The 23,077-nt window shown below is 37.4% G+C and overlaps 1 protein-coding gene across 4 annotated transcripts in view; it reads left to right on the top strand.

Moving 5' to 3' along the window:
- Positions 1-23,077, top strand: part of CUBN (cubilin) — a 279,652-nt gene that overhangs the window by 61,800 nt on the left and 194,775 nt on the right. For all 4 annotated transcript variants that reach the window (XM_043882924.1, XM_043882921.1, XM_043882920.1 and 1 more), the window contains 5 exons: positions 7,703-7,847; positions 8,068-8,246; positions 10,622-10,787; positions 11,157-11,373; positions 14,047-14,177. In XM_043882924.1, coding sequence (XP_043738859.1) covers positions 7,703-7,847; positions 8,068-8,246; positions 10,622-10,787; positions 11,157-11,373; positions 14,047-14,177 — 838 coding nt within the window. The remainder of the gene's footprint in view (positions 1-7,702; positions 7,848-8,067; positions 8,247-10,621; positions 10,788-11,156; positions 11,374-14,046; positions 14,178-23,077) is intronic.

The following is a 23,077-nucleotide window of genomic DNA, read 5'->3' as shown; positions in this document are numbered from 1 at the left end:
CAGATAAAATCTCTAAAATTTAGAGAAAGAATAAAATAAATGGGGAAGGGGGAGAGCACAGTCAGCTGAAACACTGAAGACCAGTCTTCCCTCTGAACCTCTCACCCCCTCCTACCTCCCTCCTTCCTCTCCTCCACTCTCACTGCTCCTGGCTGGGCCCTGCACAGATCTCCCAACTCCCCGAAGGTCTTGAGATGACTTCAGATTCACAAAGGACCTCTTTTTACTCTTTGTCAGGCAGCAGAGCCGCTCAGCTCCAGCCTCAGGATTGGGTGAGGAAGGACTGTGACTTCCTGTCTGCTTCAGTTCACTGGGTACCCTCAAGGGGATGTGTTGATCAGAGCCTCATGACTGTGATGATTCACGGACAAGTTCTTAAGGACATAAACCCAAATGGCAGAGAAAGAGTAAGAGCTCTGCCAAATGAAGCTGGAATGAGGTTGCAGCAAGCAGATGCACCACAGTAGCACCGTTTTCTAGTGAAGCACAGGTTGAAATCAATTTTAGTTCGAAGAAGTGTCTTTCGAGAGATGGCAGAAAGAAAGAGGACATTGGGCAATGTCCAGTAATTTGCATTCTTAGCATATTGGATTTGGAGTTTTGGCAGAGACTAGAAACATTTGGCTAGTTTCTTAGCACTTTTGTTGTCAGCACAGTTTTTCCAAAATTGCTTTGTCATCCTGATGCTTTTTAATGAAGTGATAAAATATGCTATTGTTCAGGTGAAAACAGTTCTACCCATTGGCATGGTGGGAGCCAGGGAATAGACTGAGATGGTAGAACAACCTAGTTTTGGAGTTTCAAGGGATTGTATGGCATAAATCCTTCCTGTGTGTAGAGGAGTTGTGTGCTTATGTGGAGATCACAAACCCTACGGAACTAGTGAGATGGAGAGCAGTGCGTGAGAAGAGGAGCTATGGAAATCAAGATCATCAAGAAAGCTCCAGGGGCTTTCCTGGTGACTCAGTGGTAAAGAATCCTCTGGCCAATGCAGGAGATGTGTGTTAGATCCCTGATTCAGGAATATCCCACATGCCACAGAGCAATAAGCCAATGAGCCACAGCTACTGAGCCTGTGCTCTAGAGCCTGGGAACCACAACTAGTGAGCCCATGTGTCCTAGAGCCTGTGTTCCACAACAAGAAAAGCCACTGCCATGAGAAGCCTGTCCACTGCAACTAGAGAGTAGCCCCTGCTTGCAGCAACTAGAGAAAGCCCAGATGCATCAACAAAGACCCAGCACAGTCAATAATGATAAAGGAAGGAAGGAAGAGAAAGAAAAAGAAAGAAAGCTCCAAACTATTGGAGCAGATCAAGAGGATGGCCAGTGCTCTCTGGTATAAATGGAACAATATTGCATGAAAACATGAGAAAGGACTTTGACTCTCTGTTTCATTAAAGGCAAGATATTTAGCATTAGTTAACTCAGCTTCTTCATCCATAATAGGAACAGTAATACTACTCTTTATAGAATAATAGGAAGAGGTCATTCACTCACTTATCTATTCCTTCTCTGCATAGTTAATCAAACAACATTCATGCCAGGTACTGTGTTGGGGATGGGTGTATAAAGCACAGAGATATTAAACATGCAAGCATACAATTACATACTTTCAAGGTGGGAAAAGTATCATGAAGGAAAGAAATATATGAGTGAAAATAACGGGACTGATGCCTTTAGTTGAATGTTACAGGTAGCTTCCCTAAGGATGTCACATTTTGAGTCTGAAGATGAGAAGGGATTAGAAATGCAAAGACCCAGGAGAAGGAGGAACTGAGGGGAAAAAAAACTTGACAAATATGAAGAATTGAAAATAGACTATGTGACTAGAATCAACAGAGGAGATTTAGAGAGAAACAGGAGTTACACAGGAACTAAATCTTGTAGGGCTTTATACATGGGTGTAAACGTACTGAGCTTTGCTCAGTGAAAAGGGAAAACTATTAGAATGTTCTTAGCATGGTGTCTGGCACACCAGGAAATGAAAGTCAACATGACGGTGACTCCAATGATGACAATGGGAGGAGGAGAGAGGGTGGCAGCAGCTGACATACTGGAGTTTGCAATCATGTAGGAACACACTTCTAGGTAAGACTAGACATGTATTCCATGTTTTAGAAAAGCAGATTAAAGAAACAAATAAAGGACAAATTTACTCTATTGGTAGAGATATTAAAAGCAATAATACTGTTTCAAGAGGCATAAAAAGCTTTAAAAATTTAGCTATGAAATCACAAAACATAATAATGGTAAAAGATAATAACCTAAGAAAACAATTTTTAGTCCTTGTGACTCCTGTCATCTCTTACCCCTCACCCTTTAATCTGTCATTTAGAAGGGGGTCCTGTTCCCCTCCAGATGAACGAAGGCTGGTCTCCAGGATCAAGTCTTTACTTAGCTAAGGGGCATTTTAGCTTGAGGCTCATGTCACAGGAAGCCACATGTTAAATACTACTGTATAGTAAGGTTAGTAAGGCTATGATTTTAGCTCTCAGTTGGACCAAGCCTAAGTGCCGGTGTATTTGGTTTGCTTTGAATTAGGATGTGATACTTAATCATATTGTAAAAATCGTTTTACCTGAACAAAAATCTGGACACATAGCAGATACAAACAAATGAGCACATATATTAAGACCTTGCTTTGGGACCTGATCCATTATAGATGTTAAACCTTACTTGTCAGTGGGCTCCAGACACACCTACAATTTCATATAAACTGTATTTTTAAGCCTAATTAGTTTTAGCTCTTTCTATAGGACATGGTTCTTTTTTTTTAATTGGCTTTTATTGGAGTATGGCTGCTTTACAATGTTGTTTTAGTTCCTGTTGTACAGCAAAGCGAATCAGCTCTCTATATATACATTCCCTCGTTTTTGGATTTCCTTCCTATTTAGGTCACCAAGACATAGTTTCTTTTTAAGAACTAATTTTTTAAATTAAAAAACACACTTTTGTATGTAGTTTGTCATCAGGAACCTGATCCATCTGCTGAAGGTAAAAGTCAGAAGCCATTTGGACTATCCTGTAGGGTTAAATCATAGGTCACAGGTTATAAATTCGATCTCTGAGCCTGGAAAAATCAACATTTGCTGAATAAATAGCACAATCAATGAAAAATCTGGGCCTCATCCACAGAAGAGTAAAATTTGAAATGGTGCTCGTCATTTCTTTGCAAATGTGACCTACAGTAAAGAATGGGTTTGGTGTGGTGATGCCTCTGCAAGTGACCATGGCGTGGCCTCAGCTGACTTTTATTTTTGGAGGATAGTTGCTTTACAGTGTTGTGGTAGTCTCTGCAACACACCAATGTGAATCAGTCATAATTACATATATACATTCCTTCCCTCTTGAGTCTCCGTCCTCTGCCCCATTCCACCCAGCTGACTTTTTAAGAAAAAAAACTATTTTTTTGGTTCAAACCAGGCTCAAATATGAGTCATCTTTCTCTAGTTTAGATTTCAATAATGAAAAGTCAATAACAATAAAATAAAAAACAATAATGGAAAATTTCTGTGGCTTACAACGACATATGCTTATTCTCCACACATGTTAACATGCCAGTTTGGGGTCAGGGGCAACTCTGCTGGTCTGGTCCCCTGTTCCATCTGTCCCTGGGACCCCAGCCCTTAGTCTTGTGAGAGCAGAAAAGAAAAGGTGGTTGAATCACGCAGTGTCTCCCAAAGCTTGTTCTTGAAAACAGGTACATCACTTCTGCTCACATTCATTTGGGCAAAGCAAGCCCTGTGGCCAAGCCCAGAGTCAAGGACAACGAGAAGTCAAGGCCACTTAATAATGGCCATAGGGAAGCAGCACAAGTCACAAGGCAATGAGCTTGTGAAATATTCAGTCTCTTTCTGGAGGGATGTGAGTAATTAGAAAAATAACACATTCTGTCGCCTTGCACAAAAGAAACTTCAAAAAACAACATCACAAAAACTTTTGTTTTTGGAGAACAAAGGTTTTTGTGATGTTGTGCAAATTCACAAGTCCTCTGATATTGAATGCAGGATGTGCATTTAGTATCACTCTAGAGCATTCAGGGGTTGTGGTTATAGTTTTGCCATGCCTAGGATCCAGGGAGAATACAGACTTTCAGAATTAATAAGGTTTCATTTCCACAGAGAGCGAGAGAAACATAGCCAAAATCAATTGTACCTTCTAGGTTTAAAGCCCTTGAGCCCTATAAGTTTCTCTTAAAACATTTGGGCTGCAACTGCCTTTCTCCTTGCTGAAGTCCTTGAATTTCATTAGTGAGGCCCAGGGGAATGGCCCACTTTAGCTAGCTCTGCTGCTATTTGGCTGTTTTTCTTCCCCCTTGTCATCTTCTAATGGGCAAAAGAGAAGAGAGAGACATTCGCTGCAGTCTTAGCAGAAGCGAATGGCACCCTGGAGGATTCCAGAGAAGGGAAGATCTCCTACTCTGTGTTTCATGCTTTCTGGTTTCTGAGCACTGTAGTATGTCTCTAACAAAAATTGAGCCATCATACCACACCTTAAAATTAATGAATTAGCAAGCGTCCATCAGATATCTATTAGCAGAATTTCGTGTTAGAAGATGAAGGTGATACAGGAATTTTCTCTTCCTTAAGAGATCTGCTGTTTGGTTGGAGACCTATGTAACATAGATTAATGGCAGTATGTAAAATTTATGTTACAGCTCACAGAAAGGAACTGGCTTGGGATGAGTCAGTGGAAAGGCATGCAATTTCCAACATCTGTGTAAGACTTTATCATATGGCTGTACCATGATTTATTTAATCACCCTCCTATTATTAGATATTTGGAATATTTTCAATGCTTATGTTTATAGAGCATATTGATGTGGAACCTTGTGTGTCTTTGAATCTTGAATGATTTCCTTATGACAGAGTGTTAGAAGTGAAGTTACCAGGTCCAAAACTATGAACATTTCCAAGACTCTTGATACATTTGTCTAGTTACTTTCCAGAAATGTATACTCCCACCAGCTACGGATAGGAGTAACATGTTACCATATCTCCACCAGCTCTGGCTATCATACTTGTAAGCTCTTCCCTTTACTGTCCATTCCCCTTGACCTGGATATTCTTTCCAGTTTTCAGTTTAAACGTTATTTCTGCTGAGAAATATTCCCTAATTTTCTGTGGGAGTTCAGAGTATCTGGTTAAGTCAGTGGTTCTCTACACTTCAAGACCTTCCAGTGTGACTCTTATACTATTCTGAAATGAAATTCATAGATGATATCAGCTCACATTGTATACATATATTATGTAAATAAATCTGTAAGTGTAAGATTTAGGAGAAATAAAGCAAAGTAAAAGAAATTATGTCAGTGTGTTAAAAGCCTGGGCAAGCTGCACTTGAAGGCAGAATGAAGTCATAAATTGTTTGCTCCCTGAACCATATGAATGCTACACTAAAAATGCAAGCTGACACGGCCATGTGGGTTGGAGATGAATTTTCTGAAATGGTGACCAATTTTTGGCAGATTTCCAGGAATAAAAAATAACTTCTTTTGATTTACACTCTACTTGTAATCCTGGAAAATCTGGTACATATTAGAACTGAGCAAAAGTATTTTGCATCTGGTATATAAAATAGAGGTAGATTTTACATTTATAACTGTCACTGCATTGAAGGACACACAGGACACAGGAGAACCCTTGTGTGTGACTGTCTCTCACATTTCAGGGTGTTTCATATCTCCAGTCCCCAGCCACTAAATGTCAATAGCACCCCACCACCTTCATGTTAGTAATTAGAACAAAGCCCCAAACTGCCTTCACAGGTTTCCAGAATGTTTAATTGAGGTACCTATGGAGAACCATTGTGTTAAGCAATATCAGTACACTCTACATTCTCAAACATGACTGTCATGCTTCTGGGGGAAAAACAAAAAAATGCACTTGCTTGTTGTATGCTCCTGTGAGTGGCGACTCTTTCACAGTGACGTCACAGGCACAGGTGCTGGTGTTTGTTGATGCCTTGATAATGTTAGCTGTGGGAATGGAGCTATGTTTGGACAGCTAGCTCTTCCAAAAGAATTCTGTAGAACAAAGGTAGTTATGTATATCCATAGAAGATTTCCTGATTTGAGTGAGAAACTTCTGAAAGGTCAAGAATAGCAATAGTTATTCTTTAGTCCACTTTTTCTAGTACTTGGCATCTTACTAAGGAATTCACATGTTGGTTTCATCTCTTTGATCCAACTTCTTGAGTTTGGCTTAGATTTAGTAACTTGCGCGACATCCCTGGTGGCTCAGAGAGTAAAGCGTCTGCCTACAATGCAGGAGACCCGAGTTTAATCCCTGGGTTGGGAAGATATCCTGGAGAAGGAAATGGCAACCCACTCCAGTATTCTTGCATGGAAAATCCCATGGATGGAGGAGCCTGGTAGGTTATAGTCAGTCTGTGGGGTCGCAAAGAGCTGGACACGACCGAGCGACTTCACTTTCACTTTCGAAGTTATTAAGTGTGAAGGTTTGCCAGTGACAGAGGTGGGAATTGAATCCAGTTTAATGGCAACCCACTCCAGTAGTCTTGCCTGGAAAATCCCATGGATGGAGGAGCGTGGTAGTCCATGGGGTCGCAAAGAGTTGGACACGACTGAGTGACTTCACTTTCACTTTTCACTTTCATGCACTGGAGAAGGAAATCACAACCCACTCCAGGGTTCTTGCCCAGAGAATCCCAGGGACGGAGGAGCCTGGTGGGCTGCTGTCTATGGGGTCACACAGAGTCGGACACGACTGAAGTGACTTAGCAGCAGCAGTAATGGTAACCCACTCCAGTCCTCTTGCCCGGAAAATCCCATGGAGAGAGGAGTGTGTAGGCTACAGTCCATGGGGTCGCAAAGAGTTGGACACGACTGAGCAACTTCACTTCACTTTACAACTCCATAGACCAGACTCATGGCCACTACACTATAAGATACTGACCGTTGATTTAAAATAGGTGGTCTTTGTTATAGGAAGGATATTTCCTTTTGCTTCTGACTTTCTAAGAGTTTTGTTTCTAATAAATAGAAATGCTGACACTTTTTGCCATCTATAGAGATAAAACAGTTTAGCTTATTGGATCTATTGGCAAGTTTAATTTATAATTTCTAATAGTCCTTGCATCACTCTTATCCTCATGTTTGTTTTGATACATAAGCCTACAAAGAGAGTGAATTCACTTTTCTTGAACTGTGTTTAGGATTTTTGTATCTATATTAATAGATGAGATCTATTCATAGTTTTCCTTTGTTTTCTGTGTTGGGATTTGGTGAGATGATTCTGAGAATAATTATTTGTGAATTGTTCCATGTTTGAGTGTTCCTTAGAACAAATTATGTATGGGAATTGTCTTTTCCTTTAATGTCTAATTTAATTTATCAGGGAGAGCATCTTCTAGAAGGTTTTTTTGGGGGGAGGAAACTAATTATTTGTAATAATTTCAGTTTTATTCATGACTTATTATCTACTAAGATTTTATTTTTCTCCTTCTTGAGATAATTTTAGTAATTTAGATTTTTCTGGGGATAAACATTTCAAACATTCAACTATATTAACATAGTGTTGTACCTAAAATTATTATACAAGTTTTTCAGAATCTGTGTATTCGTATCACCTTTGTCATTTTAAATTTTTTGTATTTGTGCTCATTTTATTTTTTTATTCTTTTTCTTTGTTGATTGGGTTTCTTGATTAGGATTACAGATAAATTTTATTTTTCTCTTTAGGTTCGAGATGATCAAACCTTACTTGGAAAAGTCTGTGGCAATGAAACCCTCTCTCACATGAAATCCATTACTAACAGTATCTGGATCAGGCTTAAAATGGATGCTTCTGTTGTCAGAGCTAGTTTCAGTGCTGTTTATCAAGTGGGTAAGAAAATTTAATTTTTAATTGTCTCATTTGCCTGATTGTAACATCTTCATTTCTTGAAATATTTTAGTCATTCTGTGTCCTCCAGTGGTAAGGGGAAAGTTCTAATAGTAAGGTCACATTGCATTATATCGTTATGCAGAGTGGATCTCTGCAATAAAATGGAGGGCAACAGTCATTTATCTCTGGACAAATACTACTGTTGTTTTCATACTCACAGCTTGTGGAGGAGAATTAACTGGAGAAGGGATCATTCGCTCGCCCTTTTACCCTAATGTGTATCCAGGAGGAAAGGTCTGTGTGTGGACCATCCTCCAACCCCAAAGTCAAGTGGTTCTTCTCAACTTCACTGCCTTTGACATGGGAGGTTCTGCCCACTGTGATACAGATTATATCGAGGTGAGAGTAAAAACACTTTTGAATATTTGCATTTGATTAGATGTTATTAAAAATATTATGTCACGTTATCCTCACTCAGTTACATGAAACAAAACTAGTTTATAGATGTATAATTCTATAGATGTAAAATTCTAGCTAACTGGATCCAGCAGCATATAAAGAGGATTATATAGCCCAGAAATGCAATGCTGCTATACATCCAAAAATAGTCAGTATAAAATAAAGGGGGAAAATCCCCACATAATTACCTCAATAGATGCAAATAAAAAGCATTTGACAAAGTTCAGTACCTTTTCATGAAAAAACACTCAACAAACCAGGAACAGAACATAACATCCTTAATCTGATAAAGGGTATCTATAAAAAAATATATAGATGCAAAATTCTCAACAAAATTCTAGATAAATGAATTCAGCAGTATATAAAGCTAACATCATTTTTAATAACAAAGCACTAAATACTTTGCCTCTGTGTAGTCAGTAAAAAGGCAAAGATGTTTGTTCTTACCATGTGTTTTCAACATTATACTGGATATTCTAGTTAGGACAATAAGCAAGGAAAGGAGATAAAATGCATCTAGAATGAAAAGGCAGGAACATGATTATCTCAATTCACAGATATGGTGTTGTATATAGAAAATCTTAAAGAATGCACACACATACACATAAAACATCAAAACTAATAAATTCAGCAGGTTGTGGGCTATAAGATCAAAATATGATAGTCATCTTTTTTATACACTAGTAATGAACAGTTTGAAAAATAAATCAAGAAAACAATTTAATTTCCAATAGCATAGAAAAGAATAAACATTGAGGAATATAGCTTTAAAGAGACATCTAAAATCTATACTCTTGAAAACTACAAAGGAAGGAAATTAAAGACCTCAAGAAATAGAAAGACATCTCAAATTAATGGATTACAAGACCTAATGTTGTTAAAATGACAATACTACTTAAATTTATCTAAAGATTCAATTCAGTCTTTACTGAAGTCCCAGTGGGAATTTTCACAGAAACTCATAAGCTGATTGTAAAATTCTTATGGAAATGCAAGGGAACCAGAATAACCAGGAGCATTCTTGAAAAAGAGCAACATTGGAGGAGTCATAATTATGACTTTGAAACTTAAAACAGAACTATAATAATCAAGTAAGGATATTACATTTATTATTCAAGTAAGAATAAAAATATGGAGCAATGGAACAGAACAGAAAATCCAGAAATAAATTGCTCTATCTTTATGATCAATTGATTTTTGAAAAGAGCACCAAGACTTTCAATGGGAAGAAATGGTTTTTTCAAGTGGTGTTGAATATGCACATATGAAATTAGGAAACTGGATCCTTTCCTTACACCATACAAAAAAATTAACTCAAAATGGATCACTGACCTAAATTTAGGAGCTAAAATCATGAAACTCTTGAAGAAAACATAGTAGTCAGTGTTTGTGATTTGGGGTTAGGCAAAGCCTTCTTAGATCTGACACAAAAAATACAACAAAAGGAAAACTGGAAAATTTGAACTTCATTGAAATTAAAAGTAAATAATCTAATTTTTAAATGGGCAAAGAATATGAATTTATATATTTATTTAAAGAAGATATACAAAAGATACTCAACATCACTAACCATCAGGGAAATGCAAATCAAACCACAATGAGATGCTGCTTCACAACCACTAGGATGACTATAATCAAGAAGTCAGATAATAACAAGTGTTGAAATTGGAACCCTTTTACACTTTCCCACCACTGGTGAACATTTAAATGGTACGGCTGTCATGGAAAACAATTGACAGTTCCTCAAAAAGTTAAACACAGAGTTATCATTTGATCCAGCAATTCCACTTCTAGGTATACATTGAAGGAAAATGAAAATATACATTCACACAAAAGTTGTACCTGAATGACTACAGCCATTATTCATAGTAGCCAGAAAATAGAAACAGCCTAAATGTCCATCAGTTGATATGTGGATTAATAAAATGTCATATATCCATGCAATGGAATATTATATGGTATTAAAAAGAAATGCAGTAATGATACACACTACAACATGGATGAACTTCGAAAACACTATGTGAAGTGAAAGGAGCTAGTTACAAAAGACTGCATGTTGTATGATTCCATTTATTTGAAATGTCCATAAGAGGGAATCTGTAGAAATAGAAAACAGAATAATGGCTTTGTGGGGCTGGGGCTTGAGGGGTATGGGGAGCAGCTGCTGATGGGGATGGAGTTTCTTTTAGGGCAACTAAAATATTCTCAAATTGATTTTTACTATATTAATACATTTTATTAAAAAATTATTCTTGAAGTAGGTTTCCAAAATAAATATCTTGGAGAATAAATTTGAGCATATCTTTTTTACTTAGATTGGTAGCAGTTCCATTTTGGGTTCTACTGAAAATGAAAAGCATTGTGGCACAGACATCCCTTCGTTTATAACATCCGTGTACAATTCTCTTCATGTCATATTCGTGAAAAGTTCTTCTACTGAAAACCATGGTTTCATGGCTAAATTTAGCAGTGCAACTTTGGGTAAGTGATTCTTCTACTTTGCCTTTGGGGCTTGTATCAGAATAAGTGAACAAGGGAAATATATTATTATAGAAAATTAATCTCTACTGTAGGTGTGTAGTCACCTATGCTGTAAAAATTTTAAAGTACACTTAAAGGCAAAGGAAATATATATTTCCTAATCAGCACATCTCAGTGGTTTATTGATGCCTATTAATAAGAGAAAAATTTAGGTTATCCTAGGTGGCACAGAAGGAAACTTTTCCTTTTTGACCTTTTAAGAGGTTATGATCAGATTATTTTATTTGGAATTCCAGGTAGCTTTTTGGTTCTAATTTTAATCAGAATTAAAAATAATTTGGATAATTATTATTATTTTTATTTCAACAGTGTGTGGAAAAGTTCTTACAGAGTCAACCGGAAGCATTCAAAGTCCTGGCCATCCAAATATCTACCCCCATGGCATCAGTTGTACCTGGCATATCATAGTCCAGCCTGGTCACCTGATTCATCTAAGATTCAGAGAATTTCATCTGGAGTTTCATTACAATTGCACAAAGGACTATCTAGAAGTTTATGACACTGGTTCTCAGACATCTCTTGGGAGGTGAGAATATTTTATTTTTTGCTTTTTAGCATGAAAGTTTCCTGCTCTCTTGTGTTCCTGCTTCTGTAAAAGATGTTAAAATCCACCATGTTGTGTTATAAAAAATAAGTGAGATCAACACACTTCTCAGTGACCTTTTCTATATCATTATTCACTACTGTGTAGCCTTGGGCACTAGTAATTACCTTTTGACATGAGGATATACCCATGAAGGCATCACCAAAATCAAAATAATGCTCATATCCGTTACCCTCACACCTTCTTCCTGCCTTCAAACCTTCTATAAGGATCATTTCTGCCCCTCTTCCGCAACCCCAGGAAATCATTACACTGCTTTCTATCACTATAAGTTAGTTTGCATATCTGAAATTGTATAAAAGCAGAATCATTCTGTATGTACTCATTTTTCATCTGACTTTTCTCAATCAGCATATTTTGTTGAGTTTGTTTAGTTTGAAGGTTAATAGTTTAATGAAATCTGAAAAATTTTGGGCTGTTAGTTCTTGAAATGCTTTTTTAGTCTCTTTTGCCCTTGGAACTCTAGTTGCACCTATCTTAGGCCATTTGATATTGTCCCACAGCTCACTGATACTCTGTTCATTTGAATTTGTCTTTGTTCTGTGTGCATTTCATTTTGGAAAGTATCTATCGCTCTGTATTCAAGTGCACTAATCTTTTCTTCTATAGTGTCTATTCTGCTATTAATCCTACCAAGTACATTTTTCCATCACAGACATTGTAATTTTCACTTCTGGAAATTCATCTGAGGCCATCTTTTATATCTTCCACATCCCTACTTTACCTATTAATTTTTTCCTTCTAGCATCTTAAATTGGTGGGGTACAGTTATAAATATTTTTATGTCTTTGCTGATTCAGTCCTTCTTGCTATATTATGATTGATGAATTTTTCTTCTCGTTATGGGTTATACTTTCCTCCTTCTTTTCATAGTTGGTAATACTTGATATTACCAATTCGTTGGAAAAGATCTTGATGCTGGGAAAGATTGAGGGAAGGAGGAGAAGGGGGCAACAGAGGATGAGATGGCTGAATGGCATCACTGACTCAATGCACATGAATTTGAGCAGCCCGGAGTGCTGCAGTCCACGGGGTTGCAAACAGTCAGACATGACTTAGCAACTGAACAACAATATTTGATAGGATGACAGACATTTTCAGTTTTGTGTTTGTGTACCAAACACTACTGTATTACTCTAAGTATTCTTGGGTTTTGTTTTTGGATGCAGTTAAGTTACTCGGAAACAGTTTGATCATTTTTATTCACTTGTCTCCTGTCTCTGAAGAGTTATTGTCTTTCATTGCTGGAAATCTAGTGTCTTGAGAACCACTGGTTTATCTATTTTGTCCAGATTTTCAGTTGTTTCAGAAAAAAGATTATGTAAATCTAACCCCTGTTATTACATCTTTGTTGGACATAGATATCTCTTGATTCCCTTTTCCCCCTTCTTTTGTATTTCATTTTCTTTTCCCTCATCCATTTTTAAACATTTAAACATGTTTTCCTTATCCATTGTTTCCTTAAACTTATTTTTGCCCCTAACTTTATTCTCCCTCTTCATTTTTTTGCTCTTCCTTGTCTTAATCTTTAAATTTTTAAAATTCCTTCTTTTTTATGGTTGGTACTTGACTCTTAATCACTGAAAATTGCCTACTTTTTGCTGAATGATGTAGACTATTATTATTGTTGTTCAAAAGAGAGATATATAGAATATTAATTCATCTACCTTTGCTTTAAGATATTAAATCATTTTTAAACTGAAATGCTATTATACACCATTTTTCCCCCTTTTTCTGCCTCAGAAATTAACTCATCCATTTCCCATGTTTAATACTTTATCTTATTTTGGTTTCTATTTTTTCCCCCTGTCACTCCTTTGCTTTTTACCAAGTGTTCTTTGAATTGAGATTTTGATTTTCTAGTCACTTCTCTCACAAGTGTTTCTAGATAAGAGCTCACAACATGATGTCTTTTATTGCAACTTTACTTCTAGCCTTATTAGAATAGTTTTTCTGAGTAAAAATTGCTTTGTTCAGCAAAAATTTGACATGGATTAGCAATCAGACTGTTACCTCTGCATGGACCAATGTAAAGACAGTAGAGTTCACCTGTATAAGGCTAACTATTCTAGACACTGTTCTGAGTTCCTTATATACAGTGTGTTAACTCATACAATTCTCAGGACAACTCTTTGAAGTAGGTCATATCGCCATCCCCATTTTATAGATGGGAAAACTGAGACATCTGTCCAAAATCATAAAGCCTCTAAGGGATAGAGCTGACTCTAGAGTCTGTGCTATGAGTTTATAATACATGATTTTCCTTTGTTGTATGTTTATTATATTTCTACTAATAAGTTCATTAATATGCTATATGGTGACCTACTGTAGCTCGGAATTTCTAATTTCATTAAAATTCTGTTATATGACATGTCACACACTTAGGCACATACATAAAACCATCTAAAGGAAGTAACTGTGAGTTTGGATGATCTTTAGCAACTTTGTGTATGTTTTGTGCTTGAAATAAATTTGTTTTTTAAGGTTAATATGGGATATTGTCATTGTTTTTTTTTAACATATCCTAGTTTGGGGTATGTCATTTTGAGCATCCTGAAAGTTTTTAAATCTGTGTTCTTTCTTGGTTCCAAATAGATATTGTGGAAAATCCATCCCACCCTCTCTTACCAGTAGTGACAATTCATTAATGCTTACATTTGTGGCTGACTCTGACCTTGCTTATGAAGGCTTTCTAATAAACTATGAAGCAACTGATGCATCAGCAGGTAAGAAAATAGCATTGTATGCTTGGTTTCACTTACTTTCTTACAAAATAGTACCATGTATATAGCCAAAATTTGTGCAATATAAAGAAAGATGCTTTTATAATAAAGTGTAGTGACTTAAGTGAGATGGCTGGATGGCATCACCGACTCGATGGACATGAGTTTGAGTAAACTCCAGAAGTTGGTGATGGACAGGGAGGCCTGGTGTGCTGCAATTCCTGGGGTGGCAAAGAGTCGGACACGACTGAGCGACTGAACTGAACTGAACTGATCTGAATGATAAGAGTATTTTATCAATGTTAAATCTTCTAATTTGGGTAATTGTGCTATGGTTTTGTAAGAAAATGTTTATTTTTTAGGAATAATGAAGCAATGGGAGCAAAATATACGTATGTAGTAAATCTAAGTGAAAGGAATTTGGGAACTTTCCTAACAACTTTTCTGTTGAATTTAAATTTCTATCAAAATTAAATGTTACCAAAGAGACCAAAAATTTAAGAAGTTAGAAAAAGGACAAAAACAGTAAGAAACCACTACACTACATGGAATTCTATGGCTGAAAATGAAAGTTTTCTTGTTACGATATACATTTCTAAATTTGACCTAATGAAATTGAAACTTTTCAGCATTTATTCCTTTTATTATATTTTTCTATTACTTAATTCTCATCATTACTTTGCTCTTTGTCAATGCAATGTAGGAAACAAGCACCATTTGCCAGCAGAGTCTTTGAGGTCATAGGTAAACCAGAGATGTTCCTAGCCAGCCCCAGAGATTATGGGTTTTAGGGCTTCCCTGGCGGCTCAGCAGTAAAGAATCTGCCTGCCAATGCAGGAGATGGGGGTTCGATCCCTGGGTCAGGAAGATCCCCTGGAGGAGGAAATGGCAACCCACTTGTGTGCTTGCCTGGATAATCCCATGGACAGAGAAGCCTGGCGGGCTATAGTCCACGGGGTCATAAAGAGTTGGACAAGCCTTAGCGACCAAACAGCAACAATAAACGTGTTTTCTTAGGTTCATGTTGCCACTGGGATATATACCTTTTTAGGGAGTCTGGGTTTTCCTTTTAGAAAACCCAGAAAGATATCTCATGGACCAAAATACTGTGCAGTTATGACATATTGGGGTGTGTGACTAAGTTTCCCAAGCATTTCACACCTTTGAATTGTCCCGGAAGCATGCAATCCTTCATTGCCTAAGAAAGTACTGAGAGCGTTTCCTTGTGCCATATGTGCTCCCGCTGACGCTCTTGCATCCAGAAACCCCAGGCTCTCATCTTTTAAAGCCCCCACTCCCTTAAAAAAAAAGAGGGGGGGGATAAAATTAATCTACTTGGAGTCCCTCTCAATTTCTCACTTGTTTCTTCTCAGAGCATCTGACCATGATTCTTCGTTTCGGGCTGCCTTCTAGTAGTTCAGGTTCTGTTTTGGAAGCGTGGCTTTAGATTTCTCCAGGATCCCAACTGTGAGGAAGCTATACACCTTTCTCTCCTGTGGTTCCCACTCCCAAGGCAGCTTATTATATAGCTCCAGCACCTGAGAAATTGAATCCCTGGCAGTTCCAGTAGGTTACATTATATGATTGACATATTTACTGGACTTCGTTCAGATTTTTCACATCTGCTGACCAAAACTGGCTTCTCAAGAAATCCTAGTATGCACACAATTTTCCATACTCCTGTGGTTTTATCTGCGTCATATATTTGGCCCAAACCCCAGCTAAATATTAGATTCAGATTTGGAGCAAGTCACTTGAACTCTCTGGCCCATAGTCTTCTCATCTGTAAAATTAAGGGATTGGATTTGATGATCTTTGGGATGTCTTCTGCCTTTAATCAACTGTGAACACAAGTTTAATTTGCTGCATGAATAAACTAGCTGTAACTTAGATAACAAACGATGCAGGTGGGACCTCCTAAAATATTATGGAAATCTTTGTAACAGCTCGCAATGTCTCTGCAGTGACTAACACAGCTCTCCTAAAAATCACACTGGTTTGTAAGCAGTATAGTGCAATGGGGGTAATCTGGCAGGGAGGATGATGTATTTTAATTGAGAAAGATAAGAGACAGATAAAATAAGAAAGTAGTGAAAAAGGAAAGAAGCCTGCTGGACAGAACAGGAAACTGATAAAGGGAAACACAGGTGAGGAAAGAGAAGGGCGTCCTGGGGTGGTTAACTCTGCAGACTCTGGTCGGCCTCCCTGTGGGGTAATCACTACCTTGACTGTTGCGTCCAGACAGGGCTGAATCACAGACAGGGAAGTGCTGGCTTTCTGTCCCTTGGCTGAGCCTGACTGAGCCTGGCTGGTCGCTGTGTGCCTGCCTCTTGCTGGATGATTTCATCGGCCTGACTCCCGCAGGCAAATATTCTAAAGAACAACCTAATGATTGCATCCGGGAAGCTATATGGCCCCCTCATCTTACCATTTGGAGCTCGTCTCAGTTTCCCATAGATGAGGGTGTGTGTGGTTGGCTCTCATGAATTGCTGAGGGGCCCCCGCTGCAGGGAAGGGCTGGACTCAAGAGACTGACCTGAGGGTCCAGGCAGCTGGAGTCTGAGTGAGCTGCCCACCTGGAAACAGCAAGGTGGTTGGGTGCTTTCTTTTCAACTATCACATTATTTTTTATGTTGTCTGCAGGGTACAACAGTACCAGGGAGAAGTGTCAATGGAAGCTCAGTTGGTGGTCTTCATCTTATTTATTGCTTTAGCAAAAGTTATTTTTAGAGCAATCGCAATCATGATGGTGTTGGGTTGTTGGCTTTTAGTCCCTTGTGAGTTTCTCTGTTCAAGTCTTTCCTGTCTTCATCTGATAAAAGTTAAATTTCCTGACTTGAATCCAGTTACTTTCCCATCTGTAGTTCGTACCATGGGGCTGTGATGTCAGCCCCTAAGTATGTGCTTGCGCAAAAAGAGATTGACTTCTGGTCATTACTTTGACTCCTTCTCTCATCACTGTCTCTGCCTCCATCCAGATGTGCCTGGGGTAAGAGAGACAAAGAACTAACAAGAAAATGTTTGTGGATAGAAACCCTTAAGGATATCTTAGCAACTGATTTATGAAACTGGATTTTAAATGTTTGCTAATTTAAAGTACAAAATATCTTAATTCTGAGTGAATATAATTGATTAGTTAACTTTAATTTTTAAACTGTAATTTTATTTTCTGTTAACATCTACTGCATATACATTAAAAATATGATCCTACCAAGAGGACTTTAAGAGGATTTAAGAAAGAAGAGAGAAATGTACTTGACACACTTTCTACTTTATCATTAGATGAAAGCTGTATAATGTCCAGTCTAGTGTTTTTCAAACATTGAAACAGTCATGATTCCTTAGTGGGTCATGATATTATCTTATTAGATTGCTACCTACATTTGTTAAAAGTATGGAATAAATGGGAGATTGAGATTGACGTATATACACACTATATATAAAATAGACAATAGCACAGGGAATTCTACTCAATACTCTGTAATGATCCATATGGGAAAAGAATCTAAGAAAAGGTAGATATTTGTATATGCATAGTTGATTCACTTTGCGGGCAGGTGTTTAGTGCTGTTTTTCATCCATCACCCTGGAATTGAGCACAGAAGAGGCATCTAAGAGTGCGAAGTCAAGAAATGATTAACAGAAGGGCAAACAAGGATTTCTTTAGAAGGCATGAATAGAGAGTGTTCTGTTTCTGTTTTAAAACTTCAGTCCAGTAGAGCAGTGTTCTCAAACTCGAGCATTCATTGGAAACTTGAGGTAGGGTTTTCTTATTAAAAGTTCAGGTACCAGAGTGTGTGTTAGTTGCTCATGTACGACTGCAAAGAGTCATGCACGACTCTTTGCAATCCCATGGACTATAGCCCACCAGGCTCCTCTGTCCATGGAATTCTCCTGGCAGGATTACTGGAGTGGGTAGCCATGCCCTTCTCCAGGGAATCTTCCCAACCCAGGGTTCGAACCCAGGTCTCCTACATTGCAGGCAGATTCTTTACCCTCTGAGCCACCAAGGAATCTGAGTCATATAGGCCTAGGGTAGGTTTTTAGCAATCTATTCAAATGGTTCTAATGAAAGATGGCAGTTCATCAGAGATTCTGAAAGTCATGTCTTAGGACATAAATTACTAGAGTTACAACTGAGATCTCATGGTGGATTGGGCTGTAACTCCTCTTGATGGAAAGTATTTTCTATGATTTGGTGAAAGGACAGCTGAAGGTATAGTCAGAGCCTTGATTCTGGTCCCAACCTTGCTGCTAACTTGGAAAGCTTTGGGCAAGTCATAAGCCTCTCTGATTCTTTCTGTGTTTTCTGCTTTGAGATATTCAGATATTTTCCCTCTGTAAAAGGTTTTTAGTAAGTTTATTGATCTTTTAAAGATTTACTTTCTCATTGGTCAATATTTTCTAATATTTTTGCTGTATATATGGGTTTCCTACCACTCTCCAGCTCAATAGATTTATCTTATTTATTTTTATTTCTTTTGAGATTCATTTTATTTTTTGGCTGTGATGGGTCTTTGTTGCCTCATGTGGGCTTTCTTTAGTTGCAGTGAGCAGGGACTACTCTTTGTTGAGTGTGTGGGCTTCTCACTGCAGTGGCTTCTCCTGTTGCAGAGCATGGCCTCAGGCGCACAGGCTTCAGTAGTTGTGGCACGTGGGCTCAGTAGTTGCAACTTTCAGGCTCTGTAGTTATGGTACTCAGGCTTAGTTGCCCCACGCATGTGGGAGCTTCCTGGACCAGGGATGGAACCTGTGTCCCTTGCATTGCAAGGTGGATTCTTAACCACTGGACCAGCAGGGAAGCCTGATTTATCTTATTTAATTTATTATATTTCTTAGTTCTTAGAATGAAAATGCTAAGTAAGATGTTTAATTGTGATATTCTTAGTTTCCTACTCACCTTCATTTCTATTATTTTTAGAAGTCTTTATTGAATTTGTTACAGTACTGCTTCTGTTTTTTTATGTTTTGGATTTTTGGCCTTGAAGCATGTGGTGTCTTAGCTTCCAGCCCAGGAATAGAATCCCCACCTTCTGCTTTGGAAGGTGAAGTCCTAATCACTGGACCACCAAGGAAGTCCTCTCTTCATTTCTAAATTGACAGTCCATGCTTAAAGAAACCAGACTTTAAAGAATACAGGATTTGGAAAGGAAGGACTGGGATGTGAATTTTCTCTTTGCTTTGAACAAAGTGATTTTCAGAGCTTAACCTCCCAGAGCCTCAGCTCCTTCATCTGTACCTTTATCTCTAAGAAGTGAAGGTTAGAGTGTCTGGCTGTTTCATATAAAGATAAAGGGGAAGATAAAATGAGATATTTTCTGTGAAAAGTTCATAATCACTCTAAAGGGCCATGACTGTGCCAGATTTAAAATAAAATTACTGATATTCAAATACAATTTTACAATAGCTGCTTTAGTGATTCAGCTTGTATCCATATTCATTAGAATTGGTCATCTACATGGGGAAAGAAGTCATTACTGTGACCACCTAGCAGAAAATTGTAGGTGAATGTTAGATTTGGGTTAGGGAGACTTCTTCTTTCCTAGTGGAGAAATGAAAGTTGTAATTTTATCTTCTCTCAGGTCTTCATTTTGAGGATTGTTAAACCAAATATGCCAGTAGAAGCAGATGACAGTCCCAGGGTTAATTAGAAAATCTGAGGTCATAGGGATTCATGCAGACCCAGAAGTTTTGTAAATGATTTCAGAAAGCTCTGCCTGTAAGGTTGCTCATGAATGTGACTGGCTAATCACATAAGTTTGATCTATGGTTCTGGTGAAGACTCTTAACAGTCCCTTGGATTGCAAGGAGATCCAACCAGTCAATCCTAAAGGAAATCAATCCTGAATATTCATTAGAAGAACTGATGCTGAAGCTGAAGCTCCAATACTTTGACCACCTGATGCAAAGGGCTCACTTAGAAAAAGACCCTGATGCTGGGAAAGATTGAAGGCAGGGGGAGAAGGGGATGACAGAGGATGAGATGGTTGAATGGCATCACTGACTCAGTGGACATGAGTTTGAGCAAACTCCAGGAGATGGTGAAGGACAGGGAAGCCTGGTGTGCTACAGTCCATGGGGTTGCAAAGAGTCAGACACGATTGAGCAACTAAACAGCAAAATCACATTAGTTATCTCACAAGACAAAGCAGGGAGGTGGTAAAACAGCTACTCATAATCTAGGGTCTCCCTAGGAGAGACACTCTTCTAGCCACAGGATCAGTTTATCTTAGTCCTGTCACCCAAGTCATAGGCAGTGATATCATCATTGCTTTTTGAGTTGGAGAATTATCCATGTTTTTAATTTCCCCTTTGATAATGAACAGAATGCTGTGTTACTAAAACTTATTTAAAAGTGCTTAGTAGAGGCAGACCTACATTGTCATTTTTAGAAAAATATGATTTTGTGATTTTATGGTCATCCATGGAAGACATTTATATACTTTCTCTTTTCTTCCTTTACTTTTTCTTTTTTGAAGTTGATCAGAAAGAAAGATGTGAGAGGCCTACTAATAGCTGTCTTTGGTCTTCAGAGATGTGCTTTTTCACTGCTACTTCAGTTGAATATATTAGATGGAAGAAATCTAGTTTTCTTCTTCATCAGTTTGTCAACATTGTTAGACCATAATAAAAGGCAAACTGCCATTGGGTGTAAGTTTCCCTTTGGGTACATGAGATATAAATAAAACGCATTTTTCATATTTGGATCTTGTGTTGATATAAGAAGCATCATGGCAATACGTGAATATCCTTTTATGGGAATATATTTAACTTTAATTATTTGTGCTTTATTGCAAAGCAGAGTAGGAAGCGAAAGTCTAGCATATTCTCATTACATTGCCTATAAACATAAGCCTACTCATACTTCTCAATATCAATATTATTTTACAAAGAGCAGTTTACACTGTCATATGAACATTGTACATGTTTCAGTGTTAGGTAAAAGCACTTACTAACCTTTTAAGAAACAGGTAAGTTTAGAGAACCACTGTTTTTCTCTCTATTAAATTACAGATATGAATCTCATAAAACTAAAAATGTTAACATTAAATATTCTATCATTTAATATTTATAGAAGGTGTACCTTCAAAATATTTTTGTTTCTCTGTTTTAACTTTATTTATTAAATGTTAGATATCTGAATTATTTATTGGATTTCCTTCAGAGAACTCAACTTGGCTTTGAACAGAACTTTCACCCTTTTAATAACCCATAAACTTTTATTTTATAATTTCATGTAGTAAAATTTATCCATAGTTTTAGCAAATGTGTCATACCCATGTCATAACCACTCCATGCAAGATATAGAACACTTTTATCATCTCAGAAGGTGTCCCAGTGTCCCTTTATAGGGGCTTCCCCATCTTCCATCTCGACAACTGCAGACCTTGTGCTTATCACTGTATATTCATTTTGCCTATTCAAAAGACAAATATGAATGGGAACACAGTGCATTCTTTTATGTCTGGCTTCTTACATAAAGCATAATGCTTCTGAAATTTGTTCATGTCATCCTGTTTATAAGTAGTTCTTCTCATTGCTGAATAGCCTTCTATTGTAATGGATGTATCATTATTTGATATCCATTCACCTGTTTTTGCATAGTTGGATTGTTTCTGGTTTTTAGCTATTATGATGTATAAGTTTTTTGTGGACTTAGGTTATCAGTTCTCTTGGGTAAATTCTAAGGGTAGAATCTCTAGGCCTAAAAAAAAAAAAAAAAAAAAAAAAAAAAAGAATCTCTAGGCCTTATAGTAATGCTGTGTTTAATTTTATGAGAAATTGCCAGCTATTTTTCCTAAGTGGTTATATCATTTTATGTTCCCATCTGCAATGAAAGAGAATTTTACTTTCTCCACATTTTTGTTGATCCTTGGTATTGCCAATCTTTTCATTTTAGCCACCAATAGTTGTGTCTCATTATTATTTTATTTTATTTTATTTTTTTACATTTTTTTTATTTCAATCTTTTTTTTTTTTTTTTATTAGTTGGAGGCTAATTACTTCACAACATTGCAGTGGGTTTTGTCATACATTGATATGAATCAGCCATAGATTTACACGTATTCCCCATCCCGATCCCCCCTCCCACCTCCCTCTCCACCCGATTCCTCTGGGTCTTCCCAGTGCACCAGGCCCGAGCACTTGTCTCATGCATCCCACCTGGGCTGGTGATCTGTTTCACCATAGATAATATACATGCTGTTCTTTCAAAACATCCCACCCTCACCTTCTCCCAAAATTATTTTAATTTAATGTCTCTGATGACTTGTAGGACTGAGTACTTTTTTACATGCTTATTGACAATATATTTCTTTTATGAAGTGTCCATTGAAGTCATCTTGTTCATTTTTGTTTACTATTGTCATATGTTATATATTCCACATGCAGTTATGTCTTTTGTCAGATAAATGTGTGGCGCATATCATCTCCCACTGTGTGCAGCTGGCCCTTTCTCTTTTCCTTAATGGTATTGTTTGAAGAGCAATAGCCTAATATGTCCTTTTTTCCCTTCATGGCTAGTGTTTCTTTCTTTTTTTCTTTTTATGTTGCTTAAGAAATCTATGTCTACTAAAGTTGTGAGGATTTTCTGTGCATTCTTCTGCAAGTTTTTTGGTGTGAGGCTTTTACATTTATGTTTATGATCCATTTTGAGTTAATTTTCCTATGTAATGTGAGTTATGTATTCAAGGTTGTTTGTTTGCTTAGCAAGTGATATTTAATCATTCAAGCACTATTTGTTGAAAAGAATGTCCTTTTTGCACTGAATTGTCTTTGTTGTTGAAAATTAATTGCCCCTGTATCTTTGTGTCAGCTTCTGGAATGGCTGTTCTATTCCATTGATCTATGTATATTTCCCTATGACAATAGACTCTATTACTTAATATTATGTAGTTGTATAC

This window comes from Cervus elaphus, chromosome 23 (assembly GCF_910594005.1).
Source record: "Cervus elaphus chromosome 23, mCerEla1.1, whole genome shotgun sequence".
Taxonomy (NCBI): domain Eukaryota; kingdom Metazoa; phylum Chordata; class Mammalia; order Artiodactyla; family Cervidae; genus Cervus; species Cervus elaphus.
The sequence above is the reverse complement of the archived record's forward strand: the minus strand, read 5'-3'. Positions and strand labels throughout refer to the sequence as shown.